General features: G+C 43.1%; 1 protein-coding gene across 1 annotated transcript in view; it reads left to right on the top strand.

Annotated features, from left to right (window-relative positions):
* Positions 1-13,949, top strand: part of CHRNB3 (cholinergic receptor nicotinic beta 3 subunit) — a 24,627-nt gene extending 10,678 nt beyond the window's left edge. Inside the window, exons 3-6 of the mRNA XM_006097033.3 lie at positions 876-920; positions 10,945-11,054; positions 11,332-12,214; positions 13,706-13,949. Of these exons, the coding sequence (XP_006097095.1) occupies positions 876-920; positions 10,945-11,054; positions 11,332-12,214; positions 13,706-13,864 (1,197 nt within the window). The 3' untranslated portion in view covers positions 13,865-13,949. The remainder of the gene's footprint in view (positions 1-875; positions 921-10,944; positions 11,055-11,331; positions 12,215-13,705) is intronic.
* The last annotated feature ends 4,478 nt before the right edge of the window (positions 13,950-18,427 follow it).

Here is an 18,427-nt window from a genome sequence, read left to right as displayed (position 1 = left end):
CACCCACCACACACTCACCCACCCCAGCTGACTCAACGCCCAGGAGTCCTTCTAGAAAATCGTGCATAGCCCACTCCAATTTAGCTAATATTTAATTCTACTTGGCATCCCGAAAGTGCTTCCTGGGTTATGCAATTATATACAAACTAGAGGCCCATTGCACGAAGATTCATGCAATAGGCCTTCTTTCCCCTGGCTGCCAGCACCAGTTTTCCTCTGGCACCTGGGACCCAGACCTTCACTTTGGCCACTGCCTTCCATCTTCGCTCTGGACACAGTCTTTGCTGCAGCTGGAGCCTTCAGCCTTTGCTCCTCGCTCTAGCCAGAGTCTTCAGTCTCCGGCCAGAACTGCTCCTGTAGCTCCTTCCGCCCCCCACCCTCCCCCTCATAGCTTGATCGCTGCTGCGCCTGCAGACCTTGCCGACAGGCTCCTGGGTCCCAGGGGGCCGCCTTGCCTGCGGTTTGCCTTTCCAGCGACTCCTGGGGCCGCACACAGGGGCCTGGATGGCGGTTCCTGGGGCCCCGCCCTGCCTGCAGAATGCAAATTAGCTGTCATCTTTTGTGGGCGGTTAATTTGCATATCGTGCTGATCAGTCAATGGCAATGGTAGCGAAGGTATGGTTAATTACCATGTTTGTCTATCATTAGATAGGATACCACCACAATGAACCGCTACTTGCTTTAATTATTTTTTTTCATTTTAAGCAAAATATGCATAATATTTTAGAATCTCATGCATTTAAGTTCTTAAGTTGAGAATTCTTTACATTTTGAACACCTCAAAGGGAAGATTCCAGACATTCTGACAAAAAAAAATCCAAAATTCAAAATTCACTTAAATTGAATTTACATCTTTTTATTTGTCATTTTCTTAGGATGAAAAGAACCAGCTGATGACAACAAATGTGTGGCTCAAACAGGTAAATGTCAACTCAAGAACTGTACTTGCCAACCTGATTATTTCCATTCTTTAGAAAGGCTCCCATTTGAAAAATAATTATTTTAAAGGGCATATTGGGTTCTTTAGGGAGATATTTGGGAGCAGGTGGGTTTCTTTTTTTAAAAAAAATCTTTCTTAAATTTATTTTATTAAATATGTTTTTGTTGATTTTTAGAGAGAGGGAAGAGGAGAGAGAGAGAGAGAAACATCGGTGGGTTGCCTTCTGTATGACACCCCAACTGGGGATTGAACCCGCAACCTTTTGGTGTATGGGATGAATCTCCAACCAACTGAGGCACCCAGCCAGGGTGGGTCTATTATTTTTTAATTTTCTTTTGCAAGAGTCAGAAAGCAGGTCTTGGGCACTCACAGGGGTGCCTTCTTCTGTTGTTGTTCGTTCTGTTGGACTGTCCATTGGGCGGGTGGTGGGAGGGTGACTGATGATGAGGCCTGGGCATGGTCCCTGGGCCACTTGGAGAAAAGGGGGTAAAGGCTCCAGGGTGCAACTTTCCCCCATTTAAGGCACTGCACTTGGATGAGAAAACTGATGATGTTAAGCTCCCCCTCACTCCACCGGTCCTCCAGTCCTCCGTGGGAAAAACCTACCCCCAGGAGTCTTGTTGCTCCCTACAGAGAGAAAGCAGGGACTGACAGGAGGAGTCCACCATGAGATTCAGAATAAAGTGACACCTCAAACAAAACAATGAATATGTTTTTCTGATGTAACTGAAAATGCGTTTGAATGGTCTTCAGCGCTCTGCCTCGGTGATTGCTTTAGCTCAACTGTGGCCTGTTTCCTAAAACAGAAGCGTCTGTCCCCAGGAGCTCCGTCTCCAGTTGTCAGGAAATCATTACCTTTCAAAAGGTAATGATTTCCACGTGTTATCTGAAAGGAGAAAATATTGGCACTTGTTATCTGAAAGGAGAAAATATTGCGCGTGTTATCTGAAAGGAGAAAATATTGGCACTTCCTTGATAGAAGGCGAGAAGGCTGGTTTAATTGCTCGTTTTTTAATGAATGTTCAGATACCACTTAATCTCCCACAGATTTAAAATCTTCTTGGTGGTGCTATCTTAAATATCTCGCTCAATTTTAACATGCAAACATAATACTGTTGATTTCTTTATATTGAAATAAGTTAGTTATTTATTCCGGTTTAGCGGACATTGTTTAGATCTCTCTGCTAATAGTTTATAAGGAACGATGGATAAAGGGAACTGTGAGAAGAATCCACAAGCTTCATTTAGGGTCATCAAGTTGCTTCTACTCAAAAACTTTGATCAGAGTGAGAGCATATTTACTGCTTTCAGTTTCTCTGATTCTTTAATTGGCAGCTATGTTAGCAACCTATGAAATAGATCTGCATTTTATTTTACTTGCAAATAAAGATCTTCAGGAGAAAATAATAAGCTGAGAATGTAGGTATAAAAATACAATCTAAATAATCTGTATTGTCCTATATACTTATCTCTATCTTCAGAGACTTATCCCACTTTAGAGGCTGTGGAACTTGGAGGTATTTTGAGTTAATAAAAGTCAAAAGGAAGTCCTGTATTTGAACTTGCGGGGGAGAGAAGAAAAACTTCTCTGTAAATAGGCTGAGGAAGAAAAACAACAAACAAACTCACTGCTTCACACACTCCTCCTTCTCCAACTGCTCCTTAGGGTTAAGCTCTTACTGATCTGCCACATAAAACACTGGTCCAGGGACCCTTGTCCTGTGAAATTGAGATAGTAGGTGCCTTATACTTTCTTGAGGTTTTGAAAACAAGAAAACATCAGCCAAAGAACAAGGTTAGACGTGAAGGGAAGCAGCCGCGGGCTCTCGGGCCCTCGCTGGAGCTTTGGAAATGACTCCCAGCAGTTAGGCCACCGGAATCAGGGACCTGGAGATGCCTCCAGGTCAGGACAGAATCAAAATCTAAAACCTCCAACAAAACGGAGCGAGAGGGATCTGTAGGAGGGGGGCCATCTGACACTTGGAAAAGCCAGCCTGCTGGCTTTGGGCTCCACTCCAGAGACTTGGATTGCATTTAATGTGCAAAGGGTTGTCGTATCTCTTATCTCATATACGTTCTCAGCCACTCTTGATTAGCAAAGCAGGTATCCTTGTCCCCATTTGCAGAGATAGAATCTAATAGCTCATCTGGCTGGGACCTGGGTTTCCCTGGTTTGGCCTTCTCTGCCACACCCAGCCTTTGCCCTATAAACATCAAGATCTGTTTCTAAATCATAGGAGGAGTCGAAGTAGCAAAACAACTGCACATTTCATAGAATCGCAAAGAAAATGATCAAAGCTGCTCCACTCACACAAACTGGATTAGGAGTGGAATGTCACAACAGGTATCTTATATAATAAAAGGCTAATATGCAAATTGTCCCCTCGACTGAGAATTTGACCCCGAGTTCGACCAGCCCACAGCCCCTCCCCCAGGCCAACCCCACCCTGGATTGCCCCCCCAATCTGGGGTGGGGCTGGCCAGCTAACAGTCCAAGGCCCCTCCCTCCACCAGTCCCGCCCCCGACTGGCCTCCCCACCCCGATTGGGGTGGGGCGAGCCAGACCCCACCTGTGCACAAATTCGTGCACCGGGCCTCTAGTTAGTTAATAAGTACTATCTTATGGCACAAACAATATGGGAGCAAAAAAGGATGAATTCTATGGCATGAGTGGCAGGCAGGGAAGGCTGCATGGAATAGGAGGCATTTGAACTCTGCCATGATGTCACTTTATGGGGTTTAAAAAAATTTTTTTATATTTTTAAGGATAAAAGAAAGATGAAGGGTACAAAAAAATGGACAATGAAAACAATAAAATTGGTGTAAAAAGAAAAGCTATCATTGGTGTTTTACATGGATCTCAATTTCAGAGCAGCTAATAACAATAATACCTAATATTTATTGACTGCTAAGTGCTTAGGCACTAAGCTAGGTGTTTCATGAGAAAGAACTCAGTTAATTCTCACAGCCACCTTATAAAGTTCTCTTAGGATTCCCACTTTGCAGATGAGAAAACTGAGGATTGGTGAATTGAAGTGTCCGATTTCCACACTGCTCAGTGAAGTCTGGCTTACACTATATAGAGAAATCATTCCCTTCCTCAGACGGGAAGGAGCTGAGGGAAGATGTCCAGTTCTCACAGTGCTATCTATCTCAGTAAAGGCTAGTTTCTAATCCTGTCTTCAAAGGCATGGATTCCTCAGTCCCTAGGACATCTCATGGACTTGGTCTACAAAGACAGTTAGGAGAGAATGAAGTAAGGATTCATAGCATCTTTCATTCATTGCACAGGGTTTATTGAGAGCCTACTAAGTGCCAGGCACTCTGTAGATCTTGGACACACAAAGAGTAAAACAGCCCTGCCTTTAAGGAGAGAGGACAGTTTCAATTGTGTAAAAAAAAACCCAACTACTGTAATATGATAAACACTATAAAGAAAGTATACATAAGGAACTGTGAAAATGAGACAGGGAGAAAGTCAGGAAGATCTTCCAAGGGGAGGAGATATTTAAACTGGGTCTTACAGAATCAATAGTTGTGCAAGCCAAAAAGGTGGAGAAATTGTGAATCACCTGAATAGCATTCCCAGTAACAAGACTTCCCAAAGCTCTCACACTAGAGCAAACCTCTTGGAAATTCTTTCCCTGTATAACTCTGCTAAAATTACTCTCTAATTTATATCTATGGAGAGGATAAAATGCGACGTAATTGGAACAAGAGTATGTTCCATGGTAGCATATGCAACTGAGATACCTGTTTTTTGTGCTGTTGTGGTTTTTTGTGGGTTTTTTTTTTTACCCAATTCTTCTGTGTTAGCCTCTATATCCATAGTTCTTGGTTATATTTAGACATTCCTCTTCTTTCCTCTCAAGCACAAATTTAGAGACAGCCTGAGAAAGTCCTTTATGTGGAGCTATTTTTACTTTACTTTATTGATTTTATTTTGCAAATTCATTTGTCTTCCTCCTTCGTGCTTCCAGAGAGAAATCAAAACCCTACAAATTATAAATAGATTATTAACATTGATTCACTGAAACTGTGTGAGAAGGCACATAATGCCCTAGCCACTCAGATTCTGCTTTGTCATGTTCAGGGCTAAAAAAAAACTGCATCGCAAGCACCTTAAACGTAATGGAGATGAAACCAACCTTTCATTATGACCCAAGGGTCTGACCCTTTGCCAAGATGGTGTTATTTGAATAATCACTGTGATGACAGATGTCAAATTTACTCACTCAACAAGCACTTACGGAGTACCCACTCCGTGTTGGGCACTGTGTGAGGCACCGGACTAGGCACTGTGGGGTAAACAACAATAAGACAGTAAGATTCTGAGTGAGCTGGCTCCGCTGTAGCTGGGAACAGTTTGCTCTCCTCTCCCCAGGAGGGTCCCGAGGAAAAGAGAGCTGCCTGACTGTCTGCCAAGGCCGACATCTTAAACTAGTGTTGTTCCTCCAACAACCGATTCCTGTTTTAGGTCAACAAAAAGTTCAGCAAACATAAGGAAGGCCTCTTTGGATAGATCCCTGGGGCTGGTCTTTGAGGAGAAAAAAACAAATCTGCTGTAGAAGGGACCGCCTCGCTGTAAATGTCAGCGACCTCCTCAAAGCCTGATTACCTTGTACAACCTGCAGTGGCACTTCCAAGTCCACGAATTCATCTCAGACCTTTACTTACTCACCATCTTATTTTCCTGCCTTTTCTACAGCCTCGCCCTGATCTTAGCAAAATAGGCCAGTTTGGTCTTCTGATTCAAGTGGAGCCTGAAGAGTAATCGAGCAGAGATTTAGGTGTCAAAAGGCCGGCGATATAAACCTGGGCAACTTATTTCACCTCTCTGACCCTCAATCTCTTCATCTATAAAGTGGAAGCAATACCTCGCTCACAGAGTCCTTGGGAGGTTACATGAGTCCTGTGTGTGAATGTGATGCACACATTATCTGGCATGTAGTAGGGACTCAGTAAATGTCATTTCCTTGTGCCACCTTTGTAGGCTTTCTCATCCTTTCTTTTTTGCTTTTTATTTAATTTGTTGGGGTGACACCAGTTAACAAAATTATACGGGTTTGGGGTGCACAATTCTACAACACATCATCTTCACGCTGTATTGTGTGTTCACCACCCAAATCAACTCTCCGGCCATTACCATTTATCCTCCCTAAACCCTCCTTTTCCTCCCCTCCCCTCCCACCCCACCTCCATCCACTGGCAATCCCCACACTGTTGTCTATGTCCATGAGTTTTTTCTCCTTTTTTTCTTCTTCTTTGCTTTCACTCATATGTGGAATCTAATGAACAAAACGAACTAACAAGCAAAATAGAGACAGACTCATAGATAGAGAGCAGGCTGACAGCTGGGGGGCAGGAGGCTGGGGTGGGTGGGTGAGGGTTTTCTCATCCTTAATGACAAATCCCATCTGTTGGCACAGACAATTCATGGATGTAATGGGAATATGAGACATACGATATGTCATGTTGCTGTATTTAAGATTAAAATGAATCAACATTAATTTGGTTTTAAGAAAGTCTCATCTGATCTTGAGATAACTGAACTACCCAGGGATATCCCATTCAGGATGCAAATCAAAGCAATAGCAGGGAATATTTGTCCCTGACTATCAGTTGTCTTACTATTAAACTAAGAATAATTCGAAGAATTTATTTATGGTAAAAAAAATCTTATGATTAAATGAAATTCCGTTCTGAATTGTGATAACAGGTAGACATTTATGAGTGATATTTCAGGTAATATATGTAAGGAAAGACAACTTTTAGGGGATATTCATGACAGGGATTTGAAATTGTACTTTTCCAAGTTAGGAAACCTAGACTTGGAGTATTTTTCCATTTTTTCTTAGTGGTAGATTAACTTTGATATTTGGCCCCGACATGCCCCCTACTCTCCTGTTTCCTGCAATAACACAGCCCTCCACTGGGAGCCGTGGGAAATGGAGCTGATATTTGTCAAGGGCTTTGAAAGTCATGGCTAGAACGTGCTCCACGGACACAGGATATTATTTCTAATCTCTTACTTTAAGAAGGGAAGAGGCAGGAGGTTAACCTCCAGATGCGCCTAGAGCAGTGATGGCGAACCTATGACACGCGTGTCAGAGGTGACACGCAAACTCATTTTTTTGGTTGATTTTTTTTTTTGTTAAATGGCATTTAAATATATAAAATAAATATCAAAAATATAAATCTTTGTTTTACTATGGTTGCAAATATAAAAAAATTTCTATATGTGACACGGCACCAGAGTTAAGTTAGGGTTTTTCAAAATGCTGACACGCCGAGCTCAAAAGGTTCGCCATCACTGGGTTAGAGATTTGGAGAGAACAGGCACCTGCCCAGAAAATCTCACAGCGCCTTAGAGGACAAGATAGGGGATTTGGGCTCTGGATCCTCATCCTGACCCTGCTGAGTCTAACACGACGTGATCATTGGGGGCACGGGGCTCGGCCAGCATGGCAGTGGAATCACATCACGGTAGAAATTAGGTGAGGCCCTCTGATGGGCATGTCAGGGACAGCGTCCGATTCCCCAGGTCAGGCTACCGAAGGACACCGAGCTTGTGAGGGGTGACTCTCTCCACCTGCAACTAATAAAGGACAATCCACATGGGGAGCCCAGGGCTTCCGTGCCCTTTCTCTCCTGGGTGCACCCAAGTAAGCAGCCGTCACCAAAAGTCAGCTAGCCCATTGTCTTCACTGCTCAGGAACGCAGCCTGAATCCACTACAGATCTCTTTACATCCTCCTCGGGGATTCAAACCCACCCCTCACACGGCTCCATCTACGGCAGACCTCTGCACCCACCGCCCACTGCTCCTTCTTACCCTTCAGGTCTCAGCTGGAGGGCCAACTCCTCAGAAGTCCCTTCCCTGCCCACAACTGCACCCCCTTCCCCCTTCATAGCAAGGACCCCAGGTGTGGTTATCAGTTGTCTCATTAGTTTACTTGTTTACTTTCTGAGGTAGCACCAGGCTGGAGTACACGGTGGTGGTGTGTGTTCCACGCGCACACAAGCCTGGCACACTTGTGGAATGCATTAATACCCCCAAACTGTGAGCCCCATAATATACCACTACCTCTCTGTTATCTCTCGCCACAGCTGTTCATGCCGCGGTTCGAGAGCCAGTAAGCAAGGCAAACCTTTCTGGCTGAAAAATCCCTCGCCCTGGGGCTTGGCCCAGTTTTCTTAGGACAGCTGGTAACGCTGGTGTTTGCACCAAGGCAGGGGCCCCAGAATATCAGCCCTGCACCTTCCCCCTTTGCAGTGCAGAGCTGGGCATAGGTGAACACCAGCTGTGCCTGGAGTGGAGAGAAAGCTGGATCCAAGAGGCAGACGATTTCATTTCCAAAAATCTTTTTGTCCAAAGGGAGGAACTGTGGGGTTGGGCTCATTCGCTGTGCTCACTAACATTGTTTTCCAAGACCGAGCTAGGATATAAGGGCTCAACTCCAGTCAGTCTGTCTGAGAACGTGTCTGTCTGCCGTGGGGCTCACTGCCTGTGTGCCTGCAGCATGCTGCCTGCTCAGGGTCCGCTGGGATTCTCCCCAGGATCAGCCGAGAACGTTTTAGGTGCAAGTGACAGAAAACCAGTGGCTTTATTTATGGTCATTAAAAACTGGAAAGAATCCAAATATTTTACCTGGAGAATGGATAAATAAATTGGAGTATATTCAGAGTATTATGCTAAGCAAAATAAACCAGTCAGAGAAAGACAAGTATCACATGATCTCATTCATATGTGGAATCTAATGAACAAAATAGATCCAGAGACATAGAAGCATGAAATAGACTGTCCAATCTCAGAAGGAAGGCAGGGGTGGGTGGGTGGGTGGGAAGAGATCAACCAAAGAACTTGTATGCATATATACATAACCCATAGACACTGACAATAGGGTGATGAAGGCCTAGGGCAGGGGTGGAGGTGGGCTAGAAGAGGTCAGTGGGGGGGGGGGAGCATATGTAATACTTTTAACAAAAAACATTTTTAAAATATGAAAAATTTTAAAAATTGTGGTCTATTCATACAATGGGAGACTTCACTAATAAAAATGAACAAATTAATACAACATAGAAGAATCCAAAATCCATGTGATAAGTAAAAGAAATCAGGATCATAAGGCTACCTGCTGCATGATTCCATTGATATGGAATTCTAGAAAATGCAAAATTATAGGATCAGAAAATAGACCAGCAGTTGCCAGGGGCTGGGGATGTGGGAGGGGTTGATTACAAATGGGAAATTTGTTGGGCAACAGAGCTGTTCCGGTATCCTGATGGTGTTAGTGATTATACAACTGTTTGCATATAGAACTATACACAAGAAAAGGTGAGTTTTATTGTAAATAAATTTTAAAAACATAAGTGAGGTCAAAGTGAAACAGACAAAAAATGCGACTCTGAGTTTCCCTCAACATTGCTGAGATTCAGACCTGCTGCTGGTGGTAAAAGTCTCCTCAGCAAGAAACAAATTATTCATGGGAATGAAATTATATTTGCTTTTCAAAATGGGCAGAGGAAAGGGGGAAAAAATAAGCCTGTGAGTACCAAGTAAACATGGTAAATACTTTATTAGTTTGGCCTCTTAAACTGTCAGTTTTCATAGGCATGGTTTTTCCATAAATTGTCATGCAACTTTTATCCCTTATAGTGTAGTATTTTTTAAAATATATTTTTTATTGATTTCGGAGAGGGAGAGATAAAAGCATCAATGATGAGAATCATTGACTGGCTGCCTGCTGCATGCCCCCTACTGGGGATCCAGCGGGCAACCCGGGCATGTGCCCTTGACTGGAATCGAACCTGGGACCCTTCAGTCCATAGGTTGACACTCTATCCACTGAGCCAAACCAGCTAAGGGGCATGTAGCTTTTTAAAGACTCATATTTTTTAAAATTTGTTTTTCAAGGGTTGAGCCTCACAAACACTGTCTAAAATAGAAAATATCTCATCTAGAGTGTGTAGTTCTATCCTTTTCAGGCATCCTGCTTATTGTAATATTTCACCACCCAGTCAAGTCATCCATCTGCTGACTCCCCATTTTTTTAATGACAAAGCTGGCATCACTGGGCTCCAGGAAGCCTCGCACTGGGCATACCCTTCTAGCGTTCTGAAATGTCGTTTAACATTATCCTACATCATTACTCAACTGTCCACATGAGGGACAGTAGAATAGAAGAATTTAATTTTCAGGTCAGATTTCATAAGATTCTGGGTCCAAAATCTTTTTAAGGAAGTCCATTTCTACTGTAATTGGGTCATCCATATGTCATCCTCTTAACCTTCATAATCAGATCAATTAATGGTCATGCTTGTTAATCTGGGTCCATCAGCCCCTGTAAAACATGCTATAATTTCATTCTATGATGAGAACAAATATGTAAGCATTGGAGGCTAACACTATTAGGAGTATAATTTGAAACTGTAATTGGGTGCTCATAAGATAAGTTCAGATTAAAACTTAGAAAAACAATTCTTGGAAAATATTTTTTCCTTGGATAAAAGTTGTAATGTCATCAAGAGTAGTCAGCAGATCCTGGATGTTTCATAGGAACATACCGGGTGGATGTTTGTTCAGGACTCTTGAGTGACATTGAAAATTATTTGTACCCTTTACCGTGAGATTAAAATTTCACTGGGCCAAGTCACCTAGAAGAAACTGAGTTAGATCTATCATTGCTTTTTGTTTCATAAGAGAAAATAGGCTGGAAAAAAATGGATCATGAATCAGTGTTGTTTGTTGCTGAGCTTCTTCATCGAGAGGTAGATGTAGCAATTTCGGAAATCCCAGGTAGGATGGGTGTGTGGGCCTGGGCAAGACCAGAGACAGGCTGGCTCAAGCCCTATCTTTCCAACTGCCACAGATAGGGTCACAAGACCTAGTAATGCACTATTTAAGTAAAACACTGGGTTAGTAAATTAACATAAACTTGAAGATTCCAAAGTGAAAAACACTGACTGTTCAGAATAAAATTACAGTGTGCTAATTGTATGCAGGAATGGACAGACCACAAATTACGCTGGAATCCTGATGAATACGGCGGAATTCATTCCATTAAAGTCCCATCAGAATCTCTCTGGCTCCCTGACATAGTTCTCTTTGAAAAGTAAGTATCAGAGAAGAAAAGGACACTGGGCAGGTTAGGACCAGAAATAGAAAAGCTTGAAGTTGGTAAAATAATGAAGAGAAAGGCACAACTTCAAGTAACGAGGGGACTGTTTCTTTTTGAGTTATTGTTTGACCCTGTAGTAGGAAAGTAATAAAATACAAATAGTCCAGTGGTGGGCAAAAAAACAACACACACACACACACACACACACACACACACACCCCAAACGAATAAGAGTCAGCTTACCATTAAAGTGAAACTACTTTTACCACAGTGCTGATGGACGTTTCGAAGGCTCCCTCATGACCAAAGCCATCGTGAAATCGAATGGAACCGTCACCTGGACCCCTCCTGCCAGTTACAAAAGCTCGTGCACCATGGACGTCACGTTCTTCCCGTTTGACCGGCAGAACTGCTCCATGAAGTTTGGGTCCTGGACTTACGATGGTACCATGGTCGACCTCGTTTTGATGAACGAAAACGTCGACAGAAAAGACTTCTTCGATAATGGAGAATGGGAAATACTAAATGCAAAAGGGATGAAGGGACACAGAAGAGACGGCCTGTACTCCTACCCGTTCATCACCTATTCCTTCGTCCTGCGTCGCCTGCCTCTGTTCTACACCCTCTTCTTGATAATCCCCTGCCTGGGACTCTCTTTCCTGACGGTTCTGGTGTTCTATTTACCTTCTGACGAAGGAGAAAAACTTTCCTTGTCAACCTCTGTCCTGGTTTCCCTGACAGTTTTTCTTCTAGTGATTGAGGAAATAATCCCTTCCTCCTCCAAGGTCATTCCTCTCATTGGAGAGTACCTGTTGTTCATCATGATTTTCGTCACCCTGTCGATTATTGTCACTGTGTTTGTCATTAATGTTCACCACAGATCTTCGTCCACTCACCACCCCATGGCCCCCTGGGTTAAGAGGCTCTTTCTGCAAAGACTTCCTAAATTACTTTGCATGAAGCACCACGTGGATCGCTACTCTTCCCCAGAGAAAGACGAGAGTAAACGGGTGGTGAAAGGTAAAGTCCTAGGAAAAAAGACACAGAAGCAGATGGGGGATGGAGAGAAGGTTCTGGTTGCTTTCTTGGAAAAGGCTGCTGACTCCATTAGATACATCTCCAGGCACGTGAAGAAGGAGCATTTCATCAGCCAGGTGAGTCGACGGGTGTTCAGAATAATGCTGCCTGCCACTGAGCTGCGCCAGAATGAATGTTCTCACTTCGATTTACAACAAAGTGCTGTCGTTGTTTAAAATGTGGCATTATTAGCTGTCTGCTTTACATGTACAAAATTTAAAACAAACCCTGACATAAATTAGGGATTTGGGCATGGATTTTTAAGACGTTCACAAAAACAGAATATGAAAGAGAGAAGCAACTCTGGATTAAGCGCTAGTCCTTATGATTAGACTTAATTCTATTTAAAATAATTCAATTCTACATTTTAAATAGGCTATTCTGGTCTCTGGTAATTTCTCATTTTTTAATGGGATGATAGATATTTCTATCCATAGTATTTGGAAGTAAAGGAACAGAAAGTGTCAGATTTTTAAACTAATATGAAAAATAGAGTATTACCATGATCTCACTCATTTGTGGAATATAATGAACAACATAAACTGATGAACAAAAACAGATCCAGAGACAGAGAAGCATCGATCAGACCATCAAACATCACAGGGAAGGTAGGGGAGGGTGGGGGTAAGGGGGAGAGATCAACCAAAGCACTTGTATGCATGCATATAAGCCTAACCAATGGACACAGACACCAGGGCGGGGGTGAGGGCATGAGTAGGGGTGTGTGGGGGCAATGGGGGGATAAGGACACATATGTAATACCTTAATCAATAAAGAAAAAAATAAAAGAGGTATACAACCAATATTTTGGTGAGAGAAAAGGGTGTAGTTATTTAGCTTACAGATTTGAACAAAAAATGTGTGTCAAGGTTGTGAATTTCAGGCTCAAAATAGTCCTGGACTCAGATCTATGACTTGAAATAGGGCATTTTTCCCCTTTAAAGATGATAACTGGCCCGTCCTTCTCCAGCCTCGCTGCTTATTCCTGCTCTGACCTTGCCCTGAACAGCTTGTTGCCCATTTCTCCCGACTTCCCTTCCTCCAAAGGGACTTGGTCTCCTCTCTCCCTCGTGAATCCCTGCCATCTCCTGGCCAGGTCTCCTCCTTGGCAGTGTCCATCCTCTGGAGCTGGAGCAGCCAAGCCCACATGTGGGGTTGAAGAAAGATAGGCTTGTGACGTTGAGCCGCCAAAATTCTTAATTTATAAATTTGTGGTTCATTTCATATGTAATATCAGGAAGCATCACACTGAGAGATATTGGCTTTTTATTTGTGTAAAAAAAAAAGTGGGTTTCCCCCCGTTTTAATCAGCAATGCTTACAAATGCATCAACGATTCTGTGTTTCTATTGTACATCTTCAATGCTGATGACAGTGTTCACAGGCCGTTTGGTTTGGGCATCATTAGTGAAGTGACCGGGAAGAATCCGAGCCTATCGTACAGGCGATGTGTTAGGTGTGTTTTGAAAACTGTAAATCGGAATATTACCCTCTCTAAGTGCCTTGGAACAAATCCAGAATGGTTGCCCAGCCTCCTAAATGGAAGCTATCTTTTTGTCTCTTTTGCAGGTAGTACAAGACTGGAAATTCGTAGCGCAAGTTCTGGACCGCATCTTCCTGTGGCTCTTTCTGATAGTCTCAGTGACGGGCTCCGTCCTGATTTTCACCCCCGCTTTGAAGATGTGGCTGCATAGTTACCACAAGGAACAAGTCTCCAGAGCGATCTAACATGCCTACCATAGAGACAAAATCACGCCATAGAACTGACATCCAGCTGGCACATACACACAGCACCCAAATGCACATGCTTCTTGGAGGGGCCTGTGTCGTCCCCAAGGAAACTGAAGCTTGGGAAACGTGGGTTTGCCCACAGTAAATTCGTGGTGGCCATTAGCGTGGGCCTGGGTCTAAGTAAGACAGAACCTCTACAGGCCCCTGCCTTGGCTTCAGGGCGGAGTCATTTGTCCAGGCCTGAGGTCACACGCCGGCAGCACAAGGATGTTCCCAGGAACTGGACTGAGGCCTAACAAGACTGAGGCCTGAGAATTCAAGGAGGTCTCGGTGAAGGTATTTGTGTGGGCAGGACTTGGGTCTCCTGTGTCCTGTTCTTGGTGGTTTTGCCTGAGATACATCTTGGGCTGCGTGTTGTGGATGAACAAATTTCAACAACCATGATAGAACTTTGGGGCTCCGTGTGTAACCCACATATCCATATTTTTCTGCACGTTTTATTGGAATTTTTAAAAAAGGAGGCAGCATGGTGAAGTAGAAACTAGGGCACAAGGACTCTTGAGTTCTAGACCAGCCATTTCCCAGCTGTGAGCTGTGGGACCTTAGGCACATCATTTGTCCTCTCTGGTCAGTAAGAGGTTATGACATCACTTTTGACACTCTTTTCCACTCTATTCTTTGGATATGTATACTGGGGCTTTCACAATTTTTAAACCACACAATTTCTAATTATAACTTTGATCCTTTAGGAAAATGAATCTGCTTTCTCTCAACTGCAGGACAGGATTTACAGGGAAATATTGTGATGAAACCAAGGATTCGATGCCGTAAATCCCTGACGGGATTGTGAAACCAAAGGGCAAATCACTGTTCTTTTTATTGAGAATGCTATTGACTTTAACTTTATTTAACTCATTGGCTTGCTAGGTAAATGGCAAAACTAATCTTAGAAAAATGCATTTTGATTAGAATCTAGTCTCAAATTTTGAAAAATACCACATGAAACACTTCCCAAGCCTCCCTCTGACCAGGCACAAATACAGCAAAGGTCAAACCTTCATACATGTGCGTACAGCTTATTCCTCGTTGCAGCTAAATTGGGAGGCAACACCCGCTTCAAATATGGAAAAGGATAAATATTTATATATCACAATAACCCTCAGAAAGTAACTACAAAAGAGAACTTTAGAGCAAATAAATTTTTATTTCAAATGTATAGCAAGAAAAATCCTCTGTGGGCAATCTTGCCAGCTAATTCCAAGTGGACGCAGCAAGACCCACACAACTCTCCGTCACACGTGTGAGCATGTGGGACAGACACATGCCTGGGCACACACTTGCAGGCACACACACTCGTTGACACACTGGGCATGCACACAGGAGTGGGCACACACAGAGCTGTCCTAATTGTTCTCACTCTCCAGATCTTTGCTACCACTCCACCTCCTCATGAAGCCTTTACAGAGCACATGGGCCCCCCTGAACTCCCTGTCTCTGAAAATCCATGATGTTTTCAGTTTCTGCTATATGGTTTAGAAGGCAATTGTTCTTTAGTATTTCATTAAGTGAATTTTATGGCCTTGCCTATATCATAATATAACCCTCTGTTATATTCCCAACAGCATCTAATAGAGCTGTGTACATAGTCAAGACTCAATTGATTAATTAAACCAGTACCAGCAAGTTTGTATTGGGTTTTTCATTTAAAATAAAGACAAATTTTTACTCTTGCTCAATCCTCCAATATTTCCAGTTCTCTGTGTGTGATTTTCAGCACATACCTTAAACTTTTTCTTAGATCAAAATGTTTTTAATGAGCAATTCGTGGACACAGACAATGGGATGGTGAGGGCCTGGGGGTGGGTTGGGAGCGGATTAGAAGAGGTTAATTGGGGGAAAGGAGGACCTATATAATACTTTCAAAAATAAAGATTTTTTAAAAATTGTTTTAATTTTTTAAAAAAGTTTTTAGCTTGGCCTGTGTGGCTCAGTAGTTGAGCATCGACTTATGAACCAGGAGATCACTGTTTGACTCTCGGTCAGGGCATATGCCCAGGTTGTGGGTTCAATCCCTAGTATGGGGCCTGCAGGAGGCAGCTGATCAATGATTCTCTCTCATCATTGATGTTTCTATCTCTCTCTCTCCCTCTCCCTTCCACTCTGAAATAAATAAAAATATATATTTTAAAGTTTTAAAAATACTATTATCATACTTAGAAAAATTAATAATTCCATATTTAAGTTTCCATCTCTCGAAAACAACCTAAATTTATAGCCAGATTGTCTACAATAGGATTTAATCCATAGTGGTGTGCCTCTTAAATCTATTTTAATTCTTGTCACTGACTTGTTGAAAAGACTAGGTCAGTTTTCCCCAAGAATGTCTCATGTTTCGTATTTGTCTGGTTGCTGGCTTCTGGTGTCACTTAGCTTGTTCTTCTGTCTCCTGTATGTTCTGAAAATTGGAAGTTACAACTATAATTCCAGTGTAATATTTTTGACAGAGTACACCAGAGAGGGTGATGCATAGTTTATGCTGTGTTGTACAAGGAGACATACTATCTGGCTTTCTAGTCCTCAGTGTTAAGAATAATCCCTGGGGTGAGATGATGACAGCTGATCTCTCCACCTGTCCAGGGATACATGTAGTGGGATCGCCTGTGTCCATGACACGCAGCAGTTATAAAGACTCCTACCTTGGTCCCTTTAAAGCTGGTCTCTAACCAGCTACACTAGAACCCTGTAATTTCCAAAGAGCAGTGTCTCTATGCTGGGAAAGACCTTTCTGGTTGTGTCATAATTCTTTCATGGAAGCACCTCCTATTTTGTATTAAAGTGTATTTATTTCATTAATAGCCATGGTGACTCTCATTTGTGTTTAACCTGACACATATTCCTTCTTTGTATTAAGACTTTCTGCTCAGTATGGCAATAAAATCATAGTGAAAATCGAAGTAACATGATTCCTTTGGTTTGTGGACAATCTTAGGTTTGGGAAAAGTAGCCGAGGGCAGCAACACATCCACGGATGCACATTGTCGCACCTCTGGGCAGAGAAAGTGCTTTGGGGCAAAGCAGCCTGGCCTGTCCTCAAGGGAGACATGGCCCTGAAGGCTCGAAGAGGGTTCCAGCTTTGGGCAACAAGAGGAGATCCGTGCAGGACAGAGGAACTGCAGTCTCCAAGGGGAAATCACAGAAAGAAGGTCATAAGTTGTGAAAATGAGCAGCCTTCTAACATCCTCTTCACCCGCAAAATTCCACCCTCGGAGGCTGGAGGAGTGGGGAGGGGTCAGCCTTATTGTTTCTCCGGCAGGATGGATGCTCCTGCCACCCAGAGGGACCCAGTGAAAATGTGTGGCTGCCCCTCAACACGCCTGCTAAGCATGCGCCTTCACAGGCCTGTGCTCCAAACTCATACCCTCAAGAGGGTTCTACTTTTTCACAGGGAGGTTTTCAGGTGGTTTGATGGGGGAAAATCCTACGTTGGTCTGTCCCACACATTATAGGACCCCTACCCCCAGGCCCTACATGACAATAGCCCTTTTAGACTTTTCCAAACACCAACTAGAAATATGTGTGTGTGTGTGTGTGTGTGTGTGTGTGTGTGTGTGTGTGTATGCGTGCATTCATGTAAAAGGCATGTAATAGCATCTCCAGTCCAGAATGGCTGGTACCGCTGGAGGGTTCAGATGATAGTTCCAGTCAAAGGGGGGGTGGGCAAGGGGCCGTGCTCAGTTGGTGTGCTCCTGTTCTTACTGCCCAGCCCCTCACCACACGCAAGAGGCACACCCTAGGCCTTGGGAAAGTTGGGGAGAGTGGGGACATCCCAATAAATGCTCTCTGGGCCCTCAGATGGTGCCTCCGTGTTACTCAAAGTCGACATCTTCCTTCTCCCACCGCTGGCACCTCCCTCCACCAGACTCTGCCCTGATGAATATGGGGAAATGCGTTCAATAGTGTGAAGAAAATGAGACCCTGGTGGATTGTGAGTGGAAATGTAAAACGATGCAGTCACAATGGCAGTTCCTTAAAAAAATTAAAATTAGAATTACAGCAAGGCATATTCGTACATTCATAGTCACAGCAGCATTATTCACAAAAGCCAAAAGGTGGAAGCAACCGTACATTCATAGTCACAGCAGCATTATTCACAAAAGCCAAAAGGTGGAAGCAACCCAACCCAGGTGCCCACTGACAAATGAGTGGACAAATAAAATATTGCATATACATACACAAAGCAAGGAACTCTGACATGCTAGATGAAACTTGAAGACATTATGCTAAGTGAAATGTGCCAATTGTAAAACGAGAAATACTGTATTAATCCACCTATAAGAGATACAAGAATAGTCAAATTCATAGACACAAAGTGAAAAAGTAATTACCAGTGCAGGGGGGAGAAGCATGAAGAGTTGTTGTTTAATGGATGCAGTTCCAGTTTCGCAACATGAAAGAGTTCTATGGATGAATGGTGGTGATGATTGCACTATATTATGAATGTTTTAATACTACTGAATTTTATACTTAAAAATAGTTAAGATGATAAATTTATGCTATATG

This window comes from Myotis lucifugus, unplaced genomic scaffold (genome assembly GCF_000147115.1).
Source record: "Myotis lucifugus unplaced genomic scaffold, Myoluc2.0 scaffold_194, whole genome shotgun sequence".
NCBI lineage: Eukaryota > Metazoa > Chordata > Mammalia > Chiroptera > Vespertilionidae > Myotis > Myotis lucifugus.
This window is presented reverse-complemented; position numbering and strand designations above follow the sequence as displayed.